This window comes from Camelus ferus, chromosome 24 (genome assembly GCF_009834535.1).
Source record: "Camelus ferus isolate YT-003-E chromosome 24, BCGSAC_Cfer_1.0, whole genome shotgun sequence".
NCBI lineage: Eukaryota > Metazoa > Chordata > Mammalia > Artiodactyla > Camelidae > Camelus > Camelus ferus.
In genome coordinates this window covers 354,892-374,629 of record NC_045719.1, presented here as the reverse complement: position 1 = coordinate 374,629, position 19,738 = coordinate 354,892, and the positions used below count along the sequence as shown (strand labels likewise).

Sequence of the window (19,738 nt, the reverse complement as noted above, 5' to 3'; positions counted from 1 at the left end):
GCCCTCAGCGCGCCGCGCGCGGCACGCCGGGACGCGGGGTTCCGGCCCACGTGACCCTCGCCCCCGGAAGTTGCGTCACAGCGCGCGCGTGGCGCGGCGCCGCTTCCGCAAACAGAGTCTCCGGCGGCTGGACGGTGAGTGTGCGGTTGCCTCGCCGGCTGCGTGCCCTTTGTGTGTGGCTGTGGCCGCCGGCGGGGAAGGGCGCTCCGACTGCTTGCCGTGCCGGGTCGGTGGGCGCTGCTGCTTCGAGAGGCCGGAGAGCGGCTGCGGGCCCGCCAGGCTGTCGGAGCCGGAGCGCCCGGCCGGAGCCGGCGCCGGGCGCCGGCTGGGCGGCTCGGTGCGCCCTCTGGCCGAGGAGACCCGCCGCCGGCCGTGGAGCTGACCTGTGAGCTCGAGCCCCCGGCGCGGCGGGTCCCGGGAGACTCGAGGGTGACCGCGCGCAGGTCGCCGAGGTGCCGGTGCGGTCGTTTGTGCGCGCGCACGTCTGTCGGCTATTTCTTCACCCGAGTCGTTCCCGATGGATCCGCGGGGCAGGCAGCCCGCTTGCGTCGGGAGCTTGCTTCTTATTTCGCGTGGACTCTCGGCCTCAGACGTTCTTAGCCATATCTGAGTCGTTTGGAATTCTGTGTCGTTTATTCTGACCGAACTGTCTTTAGGACATCTCATTGGTGGAAATTTCACAGCTAAACATCAGTAAAACTTAATTATTTCCAAAACTAATTTTAGGTGTTACATTTACAGCGAAAGCTAATTATGGCTAAAGACGGTAAATTACATGGGCTTATTTGAAATTAAAACCAATTTCTGTTTCCTTATTAGGAAATAAAAGGCAGAGAGGAGCAGATACATGATAATTTGGTGGATACTTTTACTAGATGGTAATTTTAAGCAGTTACTCAGGAAATTACGTTTCTGGGTCATTTTTCCCCCTGTGTTTCTTTTCGTCCTGTTTGGGCACATATTAGTATTTTTTTACCCCAAACCTTGGGTAGGGAAAGCTAATATGCCTTGAAGCCCTTCTGGATTAAAGTGATTTGGTTTTACCCATTCCATTAAGCAACTATCTTGCTCTATTTTACTCAAACTATCCTAGTTTGCTCAGAAGACTACCCCCCCTCCCCCTTTATATCCTTCAGGTTCTGAATTTGCTGAATCTCACTGGTTTTTAGGCTTTTGCTTTTTCTTCTCCATTTGGTTTGACTAATACAGCCTAACGTTTTAATAGTGGTGTATGAGCTGTAAACTTCCTGAAGACTAATTCACAGTGCTAATAAGCCTCTGCAGTAGGAGTTCACTAAATTTGTTGAATGGCTTAAAAAATTCCTGTCCCATAAATAGCTCACTTATTTCTTTCTCCCTCCCACTTTGCACATAGGCCTGAGAACATTTGAAAGAGACTAGATGGTCATTAAGTTGCAGGCTGGGTCTGGAGACTTCTTGTTCAGCCGTTTCTACTCTTCACTTCCGGCCTAACTCTGACCCCCATTACAAAGTAAGGGTTTCAGAGCAGTAGGCTCCCAGTTTCCTCTTGGTCTTGGTGCCCTTAGTGAGTCAGAGTTTTTTCAGTGTCCCTAGGCCAAGAGATACCAGTTTCACTTACTAAGAAGAAGGTCCAAATAGTTTTATTAAGTCCAGCCAATTTAATAAGTGTGTCCTAAAAACTTTATTTTTAAAAACAATACATAGATTGAAAGAAAAAGTATTTGTGTTAAATTTTCAGTTAACCACAAGTGCGTGTTAATAGAACGTGTATGCCTGCTGAGTACTGTACATCTTAAGCCTTGAGATCAGATTTGACGTGGCCAACTTCATTTACGCTGATTTTCTGTGCTACCACCAAAATCTCAGCTTCATAAAGTTCTGATGTTATTTAGAGGAATGTAGTGCAGTCTTCTCAGTTAAAACTATGCTCTGCTTCAAGCAGCATGTGTACCTTCTGGATGTCAGATATCACGTTTCTCTTAAGTTTTAAAATACCCTGCTGTGCATGTATGTATGAGTTTGTTACAGTGCCCAGCACATGATTTGAGAACCGAGGCTGTGGAGTAAGATCAGGGTAGAAACGTAACCAGCTTCATTTGTCAGTTTTCATGCCAGTAGTGACTTCTGTGGATATGACTGTGGAAGTGTTTGGGGATTATAATTAGTACTTCCACATTAGCATTTTCAAAAATTCACATGTGGTATATATCAATTAGTGTTGTTTTCAATATTCTCTAATGAGTTTTTTTTAAACTCCTAGTTGCTCACTGAAATGCTAGTTTTTGGGTAAAACTGTTTTTGAGGTCTCAGCATCAGTGTTTACAAGTAATTCCAATTTTTGCCATTCCAGTTGTAGCTCATGAAGTTTTACCATCTATTTAAGTAATCAAAAATGGAAAATTCTGCAAACGCAGAGGAATGTGAAAAGGTCTCTCTTGAAGAGGCAAAAACAACAATAGATTCAGAAACAGAGTCTTCATTCAGCATTAAGGAAGACACGACCTCTCCTGGGACTGAGCTTTCCGAAAAGGCTCCCACGTGTGGGCAGGTAGACACCCCAAGAAAGAGAAAAATAGAGTTTGAGGATGATCTTGTAAAGGAAAGTTATAGTCGTGGGGAAGACACTTCATCCAAGAAGAGAAAAGTTGGTGCTGAAATCACCCCCGAGGAAAAAGTTTCTGGTGATGATGAAGGCATTTCAAGGAAAACTGATGGATTTCCTCAAGATGAGCCTTCTACTGGAGATGGCATTCAGAAACGGAGGAAAACAGAACTTGAGGATGTTCCTGAAAAGCAAAAAGTATGTTGAATGTATTTTCTTTTATTCATAATGGAATATGTAAAATTGAAATGTGGACCAGTTGTGAAATTATACTGTTTTTTTTAAACATAATTTAATAACTTAAGAATGTCTTATTTTTAATAGATACCCTCTTAAGGTAGAGTAGGGTTTTTAACTCTTGTAATTTAGTTGTTCTTATTTAAGGTAAAGCTTCTGCTAATGAGATAATTTTTATGTTATTTTGGAATTCTTATTTTATTAGAAACTTGAAAGGTAGTTTTGATAGTTTGCTTTTTCTTACTGTTTTCAAAAACTTGAGTACAAGGTCCAAATGATTTACCTTTTTTTCCTTTTAAATTGTGTGTTCATCTCTTTTCTCGTGTCTGAAGTAGTTGAGACTATCACTTAAAATGATACATTTCAAAATCATACCAAGATCTACATTTTCTTAATGTATTTCCTTAAACTGTGTTGTTTCCAACTGCTTAATTGGCAGTTACATATAATTTTAGCCAAGTCTGGCATTTAGTGGGGATATTGTAAAGCAACGGTTAGCAAGCAAGTATTTTCATCTGGGAATACTGTATTGTGAAGGAATCTGAGGTGGAATCTGGATTACTCAGTGAATGAGTAAAATTCTGCCATCAGCCTTCAGGAAGGAAGTGGCAGCTGAGCCAGGTGTTTGTGTTTGGTGGAACGTGAGTCCTTGTAATAGAGAGGAGCTTGTATTACAAACATAAGTTTTCACATGCTTACTAGCAGTAGAACCTTTTTTCAACTGAAAATCTGAAACTTAAACCTAGATAAAGCCCTTTGGTTGAACAGGAAGTGGGGAATCTGAAGCCCTTCACCTGCACTGACATTTTTGCAGAATTCTCAGGGTCTTAGATGCGGAGCACAGATTGAAACTTCCTGTCCAGGTATTTCTACTCTCAAATGACAGTGAATAGCAGATAACAGAAATCACTGATATTGAGCATGGCCTGTTGAGTTCTAATCTCTTTGTGTATGTTATCTCATTTAATGCTCACAAAAATTTTATAATAATGGAATTAGTAAATTATTTCTATTTTATTCTCTTGTTGGGAGCGTCATCTGCTGGCTGACATTTATTGAACTGAATAAATCAGAACTCTGAAAGAGAAGTGATTTTATTACGACATTGACACCAAAATTATGAAAGATCAAGATGAAAATTTTAAATCAAAGATGCTTTTAAAAATAGGGAACAGGGGAAGACCCTACATCTGATTATAATTGGTGAGATTTCTATGGTTATGCCATTGCTTAATGAAGTACATCAATTTCAGTAGTATTTTGTCCATATGTGGGACAGATGCTCTTTTAGACTTGTTTCTGCCATGTTCAGCTTCTTAATTTTGTTCCGTTCTCTTCTTAACAGAACTTGGAAGAAGGACACAGCTCAGCAGTGGCTGCGCACTACAATGAACTCCAGGAAGTTGGTTTGGAGAAACGAAGCCAGAGTCGAATTTTTTACCTAAGGAACTTTAATAATTGGATGAAAAGTGTCCTCATTGGTATGATTGTTTTTGATTTATAGCTTGGAATTTTTAATTTCAGCTTATGTCTCATTTTTTTCTCCCTAAATGGTTAATCATACACCAAACTATGAGGTCTTTAGTTCCTATCCATTTAATCGTCAATCCTTGGCTTTATAAAATTGGAGCAAAAACTAAAACTAGGCCTTCGAGAGAAACTCTTTTCATGTTTACTTTTGGTTGACTATGTAAGATATTAATGAGTGTTTAATTGATATTAAATTGATCACTGAATCAGGCTTTCAGAACAGGGTGCTTTTATATTTAGATTTGAGGTTACCTAGTGCTTGCTGTTAAGTTGTCTGTTTTATTCTAGTAGTTTTGGAGCGATGATACATTGTTGTGTTAAATACTCAGGTTCCATTAGGTCAAGAAAGTGGCCATTGCCATGATTTTTTACCTCTAGGCCTTTAATGAGTTGGTGAAGGTCATGTGTGTTGATTGTCAATTGAACTTGTTTTTCTTGTATGGTGTCTGGAGAGAAAGAAAGTTTACATTGAGGACTGATGAAGACTTTCAACTTTTGAACAGCATTTTATCTATGAAAACTCACCTTTGAAGTTAAAATGAAAGTCAGTGGAGGAAATTTGATTCAGAATGTATATATTACTTTATATTAAATAGCACATTAAATAGCCACATACCTGAGATTAAAGAATTTTTAAAAGCCATTACATTCTGGGGAGGGACAAGTTTACCTCAGTGGTAGAGCGCGTGCTTAGCATACATGAGGTCCTGGGCTCAAACCCCAGTACCTCCATTGAAAAAGTAATGATAAAATAAAATTAAAAAATTAAAACCCAGTATATTTTGAAGTTTTTCACAAAAAGGTTTTTTTAAAAAAAATTTTTGGTTTCTGTTCTTGTTTTTTTTTTAAAAGCCAACCTCAGGAAAAGTGAGAATGCTTTTGTAATTACACTGAGAAGAATAAAGTGTTAATTATGGCTACTTTTTGCTAGTTTTGATGATAATTTACTAATTTTTAAAGATAAATTATCCATTCTGAGAAGTGGTAGGAGTGGAAACTAAACTCGTTAGTTGGAACACATTTTAATATTTTCTGTCTCACTTTTGTTTTTAATATTCATTTTTTTATTATAAAAATGATCATTTGACTCTGCCACTTATCAGCCTGGGTAAATGAGTGAGTATCAGCTCTCTTTTTTTTTGGTGGGGGGGCGTTACTATTATGACATTTTTAGTCTATACTGTTAAGTAATCTTTGGACCCTATTCCTAATTTCTTTTCAGTTTTTCTTCTTTCCTCATCGTCCTCAGGAATACAGAGAACTTACCATTTGGTATTTTTCCTGGTGTGTCATTTATTCATGTATTTATTCATTGAATAAATACTTCTAAGTTCAGCCGTGTTTTTCACATTGTTAGTTGTATTATTTTTGCAAACAGAAAAACAGCTACGTAGCTACGTTAGACTGTGCTGACTTTATCTCTCGGCGTGTGCTTGGTACGCTCTCCTCCTACAGCCACCCCAGCAGCGCTCTCCGTGGGCGCTCTGCTGCCTCCGCCTGTCTCTCTGGCCCGGTGGAATCAGTGTGCTCTGTGCCAAATTTCCCCAGTGGCTTTTTTCTTTCTCTTCTCAACCCCCATTCTTTGTCATTCATTTTCTCTTCTTTGTTGGTGCTTATAGCTTAGTAATAGTTGAGTACTATTCTTGAATGTGATAAAGATATCTTTTAATAATGTTTCATGAAGATTTCCCATTACTTGTTTAGTTTTGTGTGGAAATAAAGAGATTTTTTAATTCTTACTGTTTTTCACTCTTTCCATGTGATTTTGTATGCTATTTTCTTAAGATTCATAGCAGAAAGTTAAATACGGAACACCTCTTTTTCTGTTGAAATTAACTTAAGATCCTATGGAGACTGCAAGGCAGAAGTATTTGCACAGAACTTTCTAGCAGTCACAATAGTACACACAGGAAATAAGCACTAAATTCAGAGCGACAAAGACAGGAAGAGGGGATCCAGGGTCAGGATTTTATCAGATTTCAGAACTGCTGTTTCAGTTGTCTGAAGTGTATTAATACGCCTTTAACTGATGTTTGAACCATTTGGCTCTTGAGGTATTTTGTATAATAAAATGAGGACCTACTGGTGTTATTCATTGGTTGTTAATGTGCTGTAGCAAATTCGGATAGAAGATCCCATTTTTACTTCAGAGGTTTTATGGTAGTAAAATTAAGAGGTATATATGGTTTTGTTTTTTAACTAGTTCTTGTATTTCTTTTGGGACTAAGCTTGCCACCTTTTCTGAAAGTCACGCACTCTTATAGTCCCGTAATTATTTTTGATAGTTGTGTTATAAGCTCAACACTTAGCTTTGAAAAGAGAACTACAAAACTAGGAGTAACTAGTCTTATCATGAACAAGTGTTGGGTGTTTTTGTGTTAATTAGAATTTTAAATGTTTGCTGTTTAATGTTGAATCAAATATCAGATTCTGAAAGTACCCTCCAAAAACCTGTCTTAGCTTCTAAAATCCCAGTCACAGACGCTTTTATCTTTAGAGCTGGAGTATTGAGTGTATTAACTCTCAAAGTTTGAAATGTTCACCAAAAGTTATGAATTAATTGCATAAATGTATGTGTTTATATTACATGTCAGGCCAAAGTTAGTAGGTTATTAGGGGTAACAGTTTGTGCTTTAGTGAAAATGGAGAAGAGATCATTTATTTTGACTATTTTTCTTTTTTAGGGGAATTTTTAGAAAAGGTGCGGCAGAAAAAAAAACGTGATATCACTGTTTTGGACCTGGGTTGTGGTAAAGGTGGAGATTTGCTCAAGTGGAAAAAGGGAAGAATTGACAAGCTGGTTTGCACTGGTAAGAGAAGACAATGGCGTGGGAAAGGGTAGTTTTGGTCAGTCAGGTGAACAGAAAATAAGAAAGATCTCACTGACACACGCTAAAAATTACTACAGGATATCAGGGGGGCTGCACACGAGATGGGTGTTGTCTAAAATGAGTTAAGAGATTTTCGCCGATGGTGTTAAAACCAAAGATGGTTGGAGTCATATCTAAAGCACAAACTTGAAAAGGCTCTTCCTGGTCAAAGACAGCACAGTTTCTTCATCAAAAACAGTGATTACAGTGGATTGAAACACATGAAAAAAAGGAAAAAAATTTCATTGTTCACCCTTGGGGGGAACCAGGAAACTTTTTCATTATTCTGAAATTTATAAATTCAGATGTGGGTGATGAGTATCTTCTTCAATCCAGTATGAACTGTATTCCAAGGTAACCAAGTGATTGTGAAGAGAAATTCCTCTTTATTGAAAAATCATAATGAATAATTGTTCTACCCTTGATGAAATAGCACATGAGCAACAGTCATGAAAAGATGCTAGAGCAGTTAGGTGAAAGGTTGGTGGGACTGAACAGAATGAATCAGGCACCTGAACCTGCTGGTAGGTCCCCACCCTGAGGGACAGGCTCGCGGCTCGCCCTTCCCTGGGTGAGGACTGAGGGAAGGGGACGGCAACACCTGTGAAGCAGGAGGGCCTAAGGTGGCACTTCTCAAATGTTTTGGTTTTATGACCACAGTACACTCTTTTAACAATGGTTGAGGACCCCAGAAAGCTTTTGTGTATGTGGTTATAGCTACTGATTATAGAAAATAAAACTGAGAATTTAAAAAACATTTTAAATTCATCACAAATAAAAGGTAGTGAGAAGACTGGCATTGTAAAAGTATTTTTGCAGATTCCTTTAGAGTCTGGAATAATGGAAGACAGCCAGATTCTTACACCTGTTTCTGCTTTCAGGATGTTGTGATGATTTATTTCATTTGGTAAGTAGTTGTGAAATGGAGTATTTTAGGAGCCTTTTCAGATAATTGAGGATACTCATCTTCAATACTTCATCAGAATCTGGCAACTGGTAGTTCCTTAAAGGTTAGTTACAGTGTGGAATCCGAAACCATACTGATGAAGTTCCATATTCTGTCCTATTTAAATCTATGGTCCAACTTGCACTTTGAATGGATCTTTAGTCCTGCAAGATTTTGTAATATTTGGAAAATAATGTTCTCTAAAGTTATTCAGATCCTCTAAATGTTGACATCACAAAATCACATTTGTTTACTGTCACCTTCAATCAGAAAAGTCTTTGGTATTAGTTAAGCTGACATCCAGCTCATGGTGGTAGACGGAAGTTTTTTAAAATTGTAATTTTCACTTGAAAGCTCAAACTTATCATTAGTAACATGCACTGTCTGTTGTTTTCATGAAGTGGCAGGCTCGCTTTCTTCATTTTCAAGAAAGTGTCTGCCAGATCACCACGTCTGTGCAGACAGTGTGTCTGCAGTTCTGTCAAGTGAAGGGTGGCCGGTGCAGCTCACCACGCAGTCACCCCAGCCCCGTCAGACTTCATCACATAGCAGAAATGTTTTGTTGTTTTACATTTCATCACACAGAATATTACAAATCAAAGATTTAATAAAATTAATTGTTGCTGCTTTATCAAGGGCATTCTTAAAGGAAATTGCCCTTTTTTTCTCTGCTGGTTTCTAGTGGTAGAAGATAAGTCAAGTGTGACCAGTACCATTGGTGCTCCTCCTGTCTTGTGTCCATGATGGGGTGATCAGAGGTGCATGTCTCAGCGCTGGGAAAGGGGAAATAACGTTTTATTAAGAAAATGTGGAAAGCTGAGTGTATAGGGTTGGGTTTTTATAATTCAAATTGGATTCTAAACTTTCTGCTTTTAACTTTGAATAAGGATTTTGAAATCATGATACAACTTCTCTGTTGTCAGTACTTACGGAGAAAGCTTTTAATTCCTTCTGAAAAATAATTGGGCATTTACACTGGCATAAAAGACTTTGTTCTCTTTTGTTTGGAAGGAAATAGAGCCATTTTGCTTTTCTAAGGCTAGATTCTGCACCAGTTTACCAGTTAACGTTTAGATTTGTGCCGTCTTAGCATTTACCTTTCACCTCTGTTGGTTACCCCTCTTCCAGACATTGCTGACGTGTCTGTCAAGCAGTGTCAGCAGCGGTATGAGGACATGAGAAGCCGTTGTCGTGACAGTGAATATATTTTCAATGCAGAATTTATAACTGCTGACTGTTCAAAGGTACGGGATTTTTTAATTTGTCAATTTATTTTTTATATTTTTAGTTTGGGTAAATGATTTATTCTAAAACATTAAAAATCTTCAGACATGGATTTTCAGTTTTAACTGGAAATTCTATTAATGATAAATTTCCTTAAATGACCCATTGAGTACTTCTGGGGTTTTTAGCTTTCAATAGTTTTAATTTCGGAAATCATTTGTTGCTTTTCTGTTTGGACGAGATTTATTTTCTAGTATTTTGAAATAGATCTGAACTTACGTTTTATTCGTTCACTTTGTAATCTATTTGGGTAGTTTCCCAACATGTCAGAGTCTTTTGTTCCCACCTCCCACTTGTTTCCGAGTATCTAACAGCCACGAAGTTCAAGAGCTGCAGAGGCTCAGGTGCGGTGAAAGCCCCCCGAGCTCTGTCCTTCTCGTCTGACTTGGCAGCTTGTTAAACTACTGCAGATGCGTTTAATCCTGTTCACTTTATTTGCAGTCCTGAAACTGGAAAGGAGAAGTGGTAGTATACATCCAGAAAGTTTGAAACCATTAGAAACACTTTTTCATTTTTTAAAAAGAGGCCCAAAGGCCAGCTTTGTGTTTTGTTTTTTTTTTTAACTCGTTATTGTTCAAAATTATTTCACTTTAATTTTCAAGTAAAGCCAATTAAAGGATCGGCTCCTTTAAATGTCATATTTAATTAATGTATTTTTAAGCATGATTTCAGTCTGTAGTTCTTAAAATTACTATGAAAATAGGAATCAAATTCTATTGAACCAGAAAGAAAGAACGATTTTTTTATGACCCTTGAGATTACACAATGAGAGAGGGTAGGTTGGTGGGAGGACATGTCTACTTTTATTTTAAGGACCCTAATTCTAGAAATTAATTTACTAGGAAGTTTTTATGTTACAGCCAACTTCAAAAATCTTGACCTATTTTAATTTGTTTCAGGAACTTTTGGCTGATAAATTTTGTGACCCAGGAATGCACTTTGACATCTGCAGTTGTCAGTTTGTCTGCCATTACTCGTTTGAGTCCTACGAACAGGCAGATGTCATGCTTAGAAACGCGTGTGAGAGACTGAACCCGGGAGGCTATTTCATTGGTACCACTCCCAATGGCTTTGAATTGATGTGAGTACTTTTAAATATATTGTGGCTTATAAAGTACTCAGAATTAAGCTTATTAAAGAGTAGCAAATATTTATCAGAAATAGTTTGTAAAACATACCATGTTGCTCTCACAAGGGCTGAGCACTTTGATGATATATTTCAGTAGATACTCAGATTTTTATGTTCAGAAGTCAAATTTACAGATGAACATTTAAAGCATCTCTCTAAGTCAGAGACTGATGCTACATCAAGTCAAAAAGCCAGAGGTTTTCTTGCTAGACAGACTCCAAGTCATATACGAGGCGCTGAGACTTAACTAGCTGTCATGATAGTGAAACCTGCTTCCAGCCTAATTTTATTAGTGAGATCGTTAATGATCTTTTAGTGCATTGCTGCTGCTGCTTTTTTTTTTTTAATTTATGTTTTTTGGTTTTGGGTTTTTTTTTTGTTTTTTTTTTTGGTTGGGGGGAGGTAAGTAGGTTTATTTATTTATTTATTCTTAGAGCATATACCAGGGCTTGAACCCAGGACCTCATGCATGCTAAGCATGTGTTCTACCACTTGAGCTATATCCACCATTTTGTTTTTTAAATTAAAAAAAATTTTTTTTTTTTTTTTTTAGTTTTATTGTACTGCTTCTTAAAAGTAGCTAAAAATCCAATTAAAAGCCAATCGAGTGTCTTTATGAAATTGTGTCATGTATTTTTACAATATGTTTAATCTGATCAGAACAAGTTTGACCTAATAACAAGTTTAATCTTTTTGTTTTGGTTTGGGGATAATCTTTATAGAAGGCGCCTTGAAGCTTCAGAAACAGAATCATTCGGAAATGAAATATACATGGTGAAATTTCAGAAGAAAGGAGATTATCCTTTATTTGGCTGCAAATACGACTTCAACTTGGAAGGTGTTGTGGATGTCCCTGAATTCTTGGTCTATTTTCCATTGCTAAATGAGTAAGAATGTCATTAATCTGTTACTATTCTCTGTTTGCCCTAAGAGAGAAAGAAATTCAGTATTTCTCTTCGTTTCTTATTTGAAGTGTGCTCTCTAGAAGTTCAGCGTTGTTTGAATAAAAAGACTAACCTCGGGCAGGCTTGGGGCCGTCGGTCTCTCAGAGCCTTGCTCAGGTCGTTTCCTTTCTTCCTGGAATTACTTTATCCTGCAGGTGAGAAAGGGAGCCTGTTGCCTTCAGCTTGCGCAGAAAATAACTGACACTGCAAATAGCAAAAGATGTTTTCCAATTACCTGCTGGTGACTTTGGACAAATCTTCCCAAAGTGAATGCCTTCCTTTAGACAGGAAGAGCTGTTGAAAGTTGTTTTATTTTCACTGCATAATAAATTCCTGATTGAGGAGCTCCCGCACCTGAATTCCTAGGGTTCCTGGCAAACCGCAGGCACAGAGCAGGCTGGGGTTTCAGGCTTCATTAGGTAAGGCCCCAAGTCCCCCTGATGGGGTCAGTGGGAAAGGCAGCCTAAACGTAATTGACACAGCTGGCTGAACTGCATTTCCTGCTTTTTGAAAAAAAGTCTTTTATAAAGTTGAGGAAGAAAGAAGAGCTTTAATCTTTGCTTCCTTTTTGGTGGTGACTATTTGAATTGTGTTTCAACCTGCAAAATTATGGGTATAGGGTTTTCAGGAGTTTACAGCAGACAAAAATTTTATGCAATAATACGAGAAGATTAAATGGCATGGGACTAAACATGGAAAATACTATGCACAACTTATAAACTATAAAATTTGATAATTGACATCACATTTTCCTTAAAATTAGCAAACTTTTGACAAATATTATTTGTTCAAAGTTTAACTTCAACTTTTTGAAAGAAGAAATTAAATATTTTTAGTATGTTTTATGTGTTTGTTTGTTACCTTAATGTTTTGGTTGTCATAGTTGGTGATCTGAGTATACCCCCAAGAGATAAAGAGTAAAATGAAAGGTTTTTTCCTTAATGCTAAGCAAGCTCTAGCAATCTTTTCTGCTTGGATTGCCTAATGAGGATAAGCATAAAGTCATAAGTCATCACTTTAATATCTAAATTTTTAAAAATTACTGAAATAGGTATTCATTCAGGGGATAGAATCTGAAAATGCAGAGAGATTTTGAACTGCCCATTGGCCATTTCATTAAGAAACTGAACAAAAATATAAGTAGTTTTTATATGGCAAATTTATTCACATTGTCAAATTGAGTTTCAGTTCTTTTGTAATTGTATTTCTTTGGTGTAAAACTCAGTTTCATGGCTTACTTTTGGATTTGGATATTTGGATAGAAAATGAACTGCCTAGGATAGAAGAGATGTATCTTTGTTAATGTCTTTCCAAGGAAGACAAATGCAAATTACAGGGACTCCTGCCTTTTGCCTCTTACATACAAATCTGCGTGGCCCTCAAGTGTCTCTCACCCGTCCCTTCATCTGTCACCTCACAAGTCCTCCTGCGTACCTTTTCAGGGTATTTTTTCCCTTTCTTCCTCTCCTCCTCTACCTGCTGCCTGAAGTCATCCTTGGGCTCCCCTGTGTCGTCTACAGATCATAGTAATAAATTCTGCAAATGGCGCTGGAGGGGAGGCGGGGAAGCTATCATAGGGATACCTGATGTAATTGAGGATTTAAGGAAGCCACCTGGGAAGAGTGATGATGAAGTCAGCATCTAAAGGATGACTGGTTGGCCAGTTGGAGACGGGAAGGGGGGATGTTCCACGCCTAAAGCACGGTATATGTGGAGGCCCTGAAGTGGGACAGAGCTTGGCTCGTTCAAGGCGCTGGAAGAGAGCCCTTGTGCCTAGGTCTTGAGGAGTCAGGGCCCACGTGGCTCCAGATGAGGCAGCATACCTGGAGTGAAGGCGCTGGATGTGCCCTTGGGGCTGGAGAACCAGTGAAGAGCAGAGGGGGAGGTGACGCGCGCACTTGGAAAGCACGGTAGGCTGCAGTCAGGAAGTTGGTTGCGGGAGGCAACAACAGGGAGGCCAGCGAAGCAAAGCAGCTGCCTGGGGGAAGGTGACGGGCAGGACGGTGGCCAGCGAAGGGTCGGGGGCTTGTTGGAGTGCGCTTCACAGTGAGTGGGGCGGACGTGGCAGCCTGATGAGCGTGGTGGGCATGGGAGTCAGAGAGTCTGCCTGGACAGTGCTGAGTTTCTGGCGTGAATCCCTAGGTGGGTTTACTGAAACGGCAGAGGTTGGTGGGAGAACAGGCTGGCGGGTTTGGCCCCGAATGCGGAGACAATCCTGGGGGAGATCGAGGAAGCAGGGCAGTGAGGGGGGTGTCAGGGAGTGACGGCGGGCAGGGCCCTGGGCCACACTCTTCAGAACCCGAACGTTTGGAAGTTGGTGGAAGAAACCTGCCAAACAGGCTGTGAAGAAGCAGCCCAAGATGTGGGATAAAAACGTGTTTCTTACCTGGGAATCCGAGAGATGAAAGAATGTCTTAGGAAATCAGCAGCTTTTCCCACTGTCACCGTGAGGAATCAAGCTAAGTAAAGTGGAATTGGTAGACAAGTGCTCCTGCCGCCTGTCTCCCCACCTCACAGCCTTTCATTCCTCTTCCGGGCCTGTCTGTCACGTCAGTGGAGTTCCCCACGGCCCTGTGAGACTCAGGACACTCGACCCTGCGGGCTGATCCCTGGGATGTTGCTCTTCACTGGTTTTGCATCGCCCTGTTGTGAACTCATACAGGTTTTTAGTTAAACCCCAAAGATGTAGCTGTTGTGTGAGGAATTACAAATACTTCGGAAGCCTTATCATTAAATAATCTTTTTTGGACAGAATGGCGAAGAAGTACAATATGAAGCTAGTCTACAAGAAAACATTTCGGGAATTCTATGAAGAAAAAATTACGAACAATGAAAACAGAATGTTGTTAAAACGAATGCAGGCCTTAGAGGTGAGTATTTAGGAAAGGCGTAAAGAATCCCAGGTCATAATAAAGTGGTTTATTCTACTTTCTAGAAAGTACTGCTTTACAGTGGGGTTTCTCAGCCTCAGGACCGTTGGCATTTGGGGCTGGACAGTTTGTTGATGGTGCTTCTCTGGGCACTCAGCATGTGCAGCAGCACTCTGGCCTCTACCCATGAATCTGAACCCTAATCACTTTTCAACACTGCAAGCAAATTGCTTAATTTCTAATGTCTGAGCTTACTGTAGGATACTTATAAAGAAAGGGGAGAAGAAGATGGTAAAGTAGACATTCCTGGATCATCTTCTTAAAAATTCTTCAGGAAGACGTCTAAAGTGGTTCCTTGCCAGCTGGTTTGTTGTAAAAGGAAAGGAACTGAAAGAATATATAAACTGGTTCTCACAGTGTGACTGCTGCGTCCACCACCCACATTGAAAATAGAGTCAGAGGTTTACATGCCTGGGCAGGTTAAGGTCGTGGCCAGAAGCCTGTGCCTGGTACTAAGATGCACCCACGACGTGGCTGCTGTACCCACCACCCATGTTGAAACGAGTGACTCATGTGTGTTATTCTAGTTGCTGTTGAAACTTGCATGGCTGTTGGGTCACCGCCATGTTCAGATGAATGTTTGGCTCTTCGTAGTGACTTCGTTCAGCTTTGAGTTGTAACAGAAAAGGCCTCTGACCAGAGTCAGAGAGACGGTGGTTGTGGCGGCGGTTAAGGGCGCCCTCAGGCCAGGTGCACGTTCTCCGTCTGCTCAGCGTTGACCTCAGCAGCCGCTTGGTTCAGAGAGGGTGATCCCTTTCACTCCTTTTTCCCCCTATTTCAAATGTATGTATAGTTTGTAGTCCTGAAGTAATACTTAGAGATACTGTCTTAATTATTTTAGTCCAGTGATTTGATGTGTTTAATTCTGAGCCGTGAATTTCATTGTAATGTCTCAGCTGGGAATTTCACTTGCTTCCTTCCCTAGCCATATCCTGCAAACGAGAATTCCAGACTTGCCTCTGAGAAGGTGGGTGACTATGAACATGCAGAGCAGTACGTGAAGAACAGTCAAGTAAGGTTACCTTTGGTAAGTTTTCACTTTTAAACATGTTTTACAGAAGATGGAAACTTAGGAAAGTATTTCGCTGGTGTACAGCGTTGGGTTCACTGAGTCACAGATCCGTTACACGTCAGTCTGTTTCCCCTAAGTTACAGTGACTTCTTAGAACGGTAGGATGTGGGATAAGAGGTACTCTGGTGAGCTGAGAACGGAGTGCTGCGTCTGAGGCAGTAAGGGTGGGGAGAGCTACGGGCTCGTCTGAGGCTTGTCTTGCGCTGCTGCTCCTCAGTGGAGACGCTGCAGACTCCTGTTGTCCCATGGGTAAAATCAAGGCTTCACGAACGTAGTACCTCTTCACTTTCACTGACTTCTACGCGGAAGTTCACATTTCACTTAACCACGAACACAGCACTAGCGCAGTGGTCCTAGCCGTGGCTGTGACTGTATAATCGATAGAAGTTACAGATACTCCCGTGACACACCTTCTGCTGACATCTTAGAGTGTAGTTCACATTGATCACTTCAGAATTACGTGATTTAGTAGATTTGCCGCTGTGTCTTATTACTCAGTGCCTTTGCAAAGTAGTATGCATATTACTAAATATAATTTCCTTTGTGTGATACATACTCCTATTTTGTGATTTCCTTTATAAAAGCACAAAAATCTTACTCCCTCTTGCAGTGTTACTTGATGTTTTAAGATAGGCCTTTTTATTTTTCATTTTCCAAGTTAAAAATGTAAGATGGTTACCTTTTCCAGTTACACAGACACATGGATACCCTCTTTACACAAGTTCACTCTTTGAGAATCAGTGGTTTAGAGAATATGACAGGAGGGCGGAAGTGGTGAGATGACACTGAAGGTTAATTTCATTAAACTCTTCATGTGTTCAGATCACAGTAAGAGTAAACCCTGTGCGTGTTCCCAGTGAAGTCAGGGTTACATGGACGCCTCTGTCCGTCACGGAGAAGTGAGCGTGTGTGTAATTCCAGATTCAGTCTGAAATTCTCTTTTTTTAATTTTAGGGAACCTTAAGTAGATCAGAATGGGAAGCTACAAGTGAGTATACCACCATTGTAGACTGACATTTTCAAAGATGGTTTCAGAGTGATTGTTAAAATCTGAAAACTTGAGCCTTCTTCTGACACAGGTTGTGTGGGGAGATTATGTGTCCACAAAACCCCTCTATGTGCCTGATTCCCCCTTCATCCTGCACAGCTGTTTAGAGCCAAGAAAAACATACGCAGGGATGTTCCTTAACATGCACTTTGAGCGTACTTAGACGTTCTCCTTGCCTACTTGTCGGTACGAAGTCATCTGCACCTGGTACCTTTACCTCATGTTTCTGTTGGAAATCCTGGCTTATGGAACACTTCCATGTATTTTACTTGGTTCTGGCCTCTCTGATGTTGACAGTAAAGGCATTGTAACTGCTAGAACATTTAACGAAGCAGCAGTGAGCAGTATGTTTAGAAGGCTGTTTCACTGGGAACGACCATGGTGTGGAGACGTTTTACAGGGAGGTGCCTGTCTCTGGATGAGAAGTCAGAGGCCTGGCCAATCTGTGAAGTGCAGTGGAAATGGAGTTGTGGGAACGTAGAGTCCCCGCCCCCTCGAGGCAGGCCCCTCGAAAAGAAGCAGGGCAGAAAAAGAAAAGAAAGAAAAGGAAAGTAACAGAACGAAAAGAGAAGGAAAAAGAAAGGAAAAAGCGAAAAGGAAAGACAAGGAGAGCCACTCCCTCCCCTCTCCTTCCCCTCCTTCCCCTATCCTCCCCCTCCCTCTCTCCCCCTCCCCCTCTCCTTCCTCCTCCCCTTCTCCCTCTCCTCTTCCCCTCCCCCTCTCCCCTTCCGCCTCCCTCCTCCTCTCCTTCCTGTTCTCCCCTTCCCCCTCGCCCTCCCCTCCCCCCACCCCTCTCTAACCTGAGGCCATGGAGGGCTCCATGGGCTGCTGCCACAGTCCAGAAGCCACGTCTTAACTTCTGGTCTGGGCGGCAAGCTCGTGTTACCAGAGCTTGCTTTCCTCTGGAGATGCTTTAAATGTGAGAGGAAAGAGGACTGTTGCTAATTTGCTTCTGGAAGTGGTTCAGGATTTATTTGATTAAATCCCAGTCGAGGTGCTGACACAGAAGGTGTATGTAACGAGTGAGACTTCCAGAGTTTTTGAGTTAGAAAGGAGAGGAAGGTGGTCATTGCTGATCTGGAATCACACTGCATCTTGTTGATTTTACATGACCCTGGATAAGTGCAGGGTAGGATTGCCAGGCTCCCTGCAATAGGTGTAGACTTTGGGTGTCTGTGATGGGTTTGGCAGGGCGGGGCAGCAAAAGAACAGCGTGGCATGCGGGGTGAGCTCAGTGCTGCTGGCCTGGCCTGGGTCTCAGGACTCGGTCGTGAGGCTGGGGCTGCTGTGCGTCCCACCTTGGAGAAGAATCTTCGTGTGGATGGTCACCCTGCCGATTTCTGCCCACCTGCCTGTTCTCCTGCTGCGTTTCATTCCTCCTGAAAGACTCGGACCTGAGGAGATAAGGAGCCAAGAAAAGCATAACCAGAGTAATGGTTGAGGAGAGTGCTGTGGTACTCCTGCCGAGGTTGGGCTGGATGGACAGAAAGCTCAAGGCTGGCCTGCGGCCTGCTGTCATTTGTCCCCTGTTCATGTTACCCCGAGGAGGTAGGGTTCCTCACAGTATGGTCTCTTGCCTTGACTTGCTGGCTGGGTGTCTGAGCAAATGCCCTGAACATCCTCGTGGTGTTTTGAGGATTTGTCATCTTTTCTTGTGTTTTCGTAACCACAAAAGCTATTGGTATCTTATTAGCAGAACCTCAGTGTGTCCACAGTGGGGAACCGGAGGTGCATTTAGACATCTTTGAGTGGACACACCTCAGCACGAAGTCTGACGTAAGGGAGAGTACTCTGGGGGGCTGGGGACGTGGTGTCGCTGAGCAGCAGCTGTCCTGCGGCTTTTGACTCGCTCTCCTTGCCGGGCCCTACAGCAGCAGTTGCGTAATCGGATGGACTTTAACATGCACGTTACAGGTTCCTTCCAATTCTTACTCGTTTTTGGGGTGGGGGGTTAGAAAAATTTGAGAATACTCCTGCATTCACAGCATGCAGGTATTCCAGGTAAAGAATTCAGTCATAAGGGTTTCATTTTCATACTCTTTGCTTTTATACCTAAATTTTTTTTCTCAAACTGTTGGTAGAGATATTCAGAGCCGTTGAATTGGTTTTCTCAGGGTTGTGATGTTGCTGAGTATTACAGTAAGTGGATATTTGTTTTTAAGTGAATAGATATGATCCTATATTTGCTTAAATATGACTCAAAAAGTTGAAGAACTCTTAGAAATAATGGGATTTTTTTTCCTCTTCAAAAGGTGCTTGTGGGGAGGGTGGAGCTCGGTGGTAAAGCACATGCTTAGCATGTACAAGGTCCTTGGTTCAATCCCTGGTACCTCCATTAAAGAAAAGAAAAAAGAAAAAAAGCTGCTTGAGAATTTTCACCAAGTTATGAAAAAGACTGAGATTATTGCCCTGAGGGTGTGAGAAACCAACCTCTAATTTTTATTTATTTTCTTTTTAGGCATTTACTTGGTTTTTGCATTTGAGAAGCAGCAGTGAGCACGCACCACACGGTGGTACCAGAGCAGCCGTGTCCGTCTTGCACAGATTTGGGTGGTCCACCTGCACAGATCTGACAGCCGTGTTCGCCTTGGTTCTCGGTGTGCAGGGTGCTGCTGGAAACAGTGTATAAATCCGACATTTGCTGTCTGTGACAGATAAACTTTGTGTGTGTATATAAGAGTGAGTCAGGACCTTTGTCTTTAAAAATCTATTTTTAAGTGATGTTCTAAGAATTCCATTTGCTGCCACTATCTTAGCTCATAAAAATTATAAAATGACTCTTGAAAGCCACTGAGTTCTTTCCCCAGGCTGTGCTTTGCTCAGTGTTTATTCACAGCGTTAAATTGGTTGCGGCTGCAGAACTGCTGAGGGAGTGTGTGCTCATTTCCATAGTTACTGTTTTTCAAGATTAAATTGCGTTCTGTACAGTTGAATGTAAGTGTTCCATATGTGTTGCTATAATTGTAAGTTTGAAACTAAATTTTAGATGATCATAAAAGTTTACATAGAATTTTAGCCATTTGTTAAATTTCACTGTAAACAATAACTACCTTATTTGCTAATATGATGCGATGCCAGAACTGGACACAGACTTGTATTGGATTTTGGGGGCCTTCTCTTCGGAATTTCCTCCGATAGCAGTTAGTGTTGATAGTTATCAGGGA

At 41.1% G+C, this 19,738-nt stretch overlaps 1 protein-coding gene across 4 annotated transcripts; it reads left to right on the top strand.

The window, feature by feature from the left end:
- Positions 1–2: 2 nt before the first annotated feature.
- Positions 3–19,602, top strand: RNMT (RNA guanine-7 methyltransferase). Of its 4 annotated transcripts, none has more exons than XM_032467089.1 (11): positions 3–134; positions 2,333–2,782; positions 4,167–4,302; positions 7,036–7,161; positions 9,296–9,411; positions 10,351–10,532; positions 11,303–11,467; positions 14,277–14,394; positions 15,380–15,481; positions 16,481–16,514; positions 19,033–19,589. In XM_032467089.1, exons 2-11 carry the CDS (start codon positions 2,375–2,377, stop codon positions 19,068–19,070), a joined length of 1,425 nt encoding a protein of 474 aa, XP_032322980.1. In that variant the 5' UTR covers positions 3–134; positions 2,333–2,374; the 3' UTR covers positions 19,071–19,589. The 4 variants fall into 4 exon arrangements, with proteins under 4 accessions (XP_032322980.1, XP_032322979.1, XP_032322978.1 ...); XM_032467087.1 differs by lacking the exon at positions 16,481–16,514 and adding an exon at positions 1,376–1,492 and having other exon boundaries at positions 41–134; positions 19,033–19,602; XM_032467090.1 differs by lacking the exon at positions 19,033–19,589 and adding an exon at positions 1,376–1,492 and having other exon boundaries at positions 41–134; positions 16,481–16,918.
- Positions 19,603–19,738: the final 136 nt, after the last annotated feature.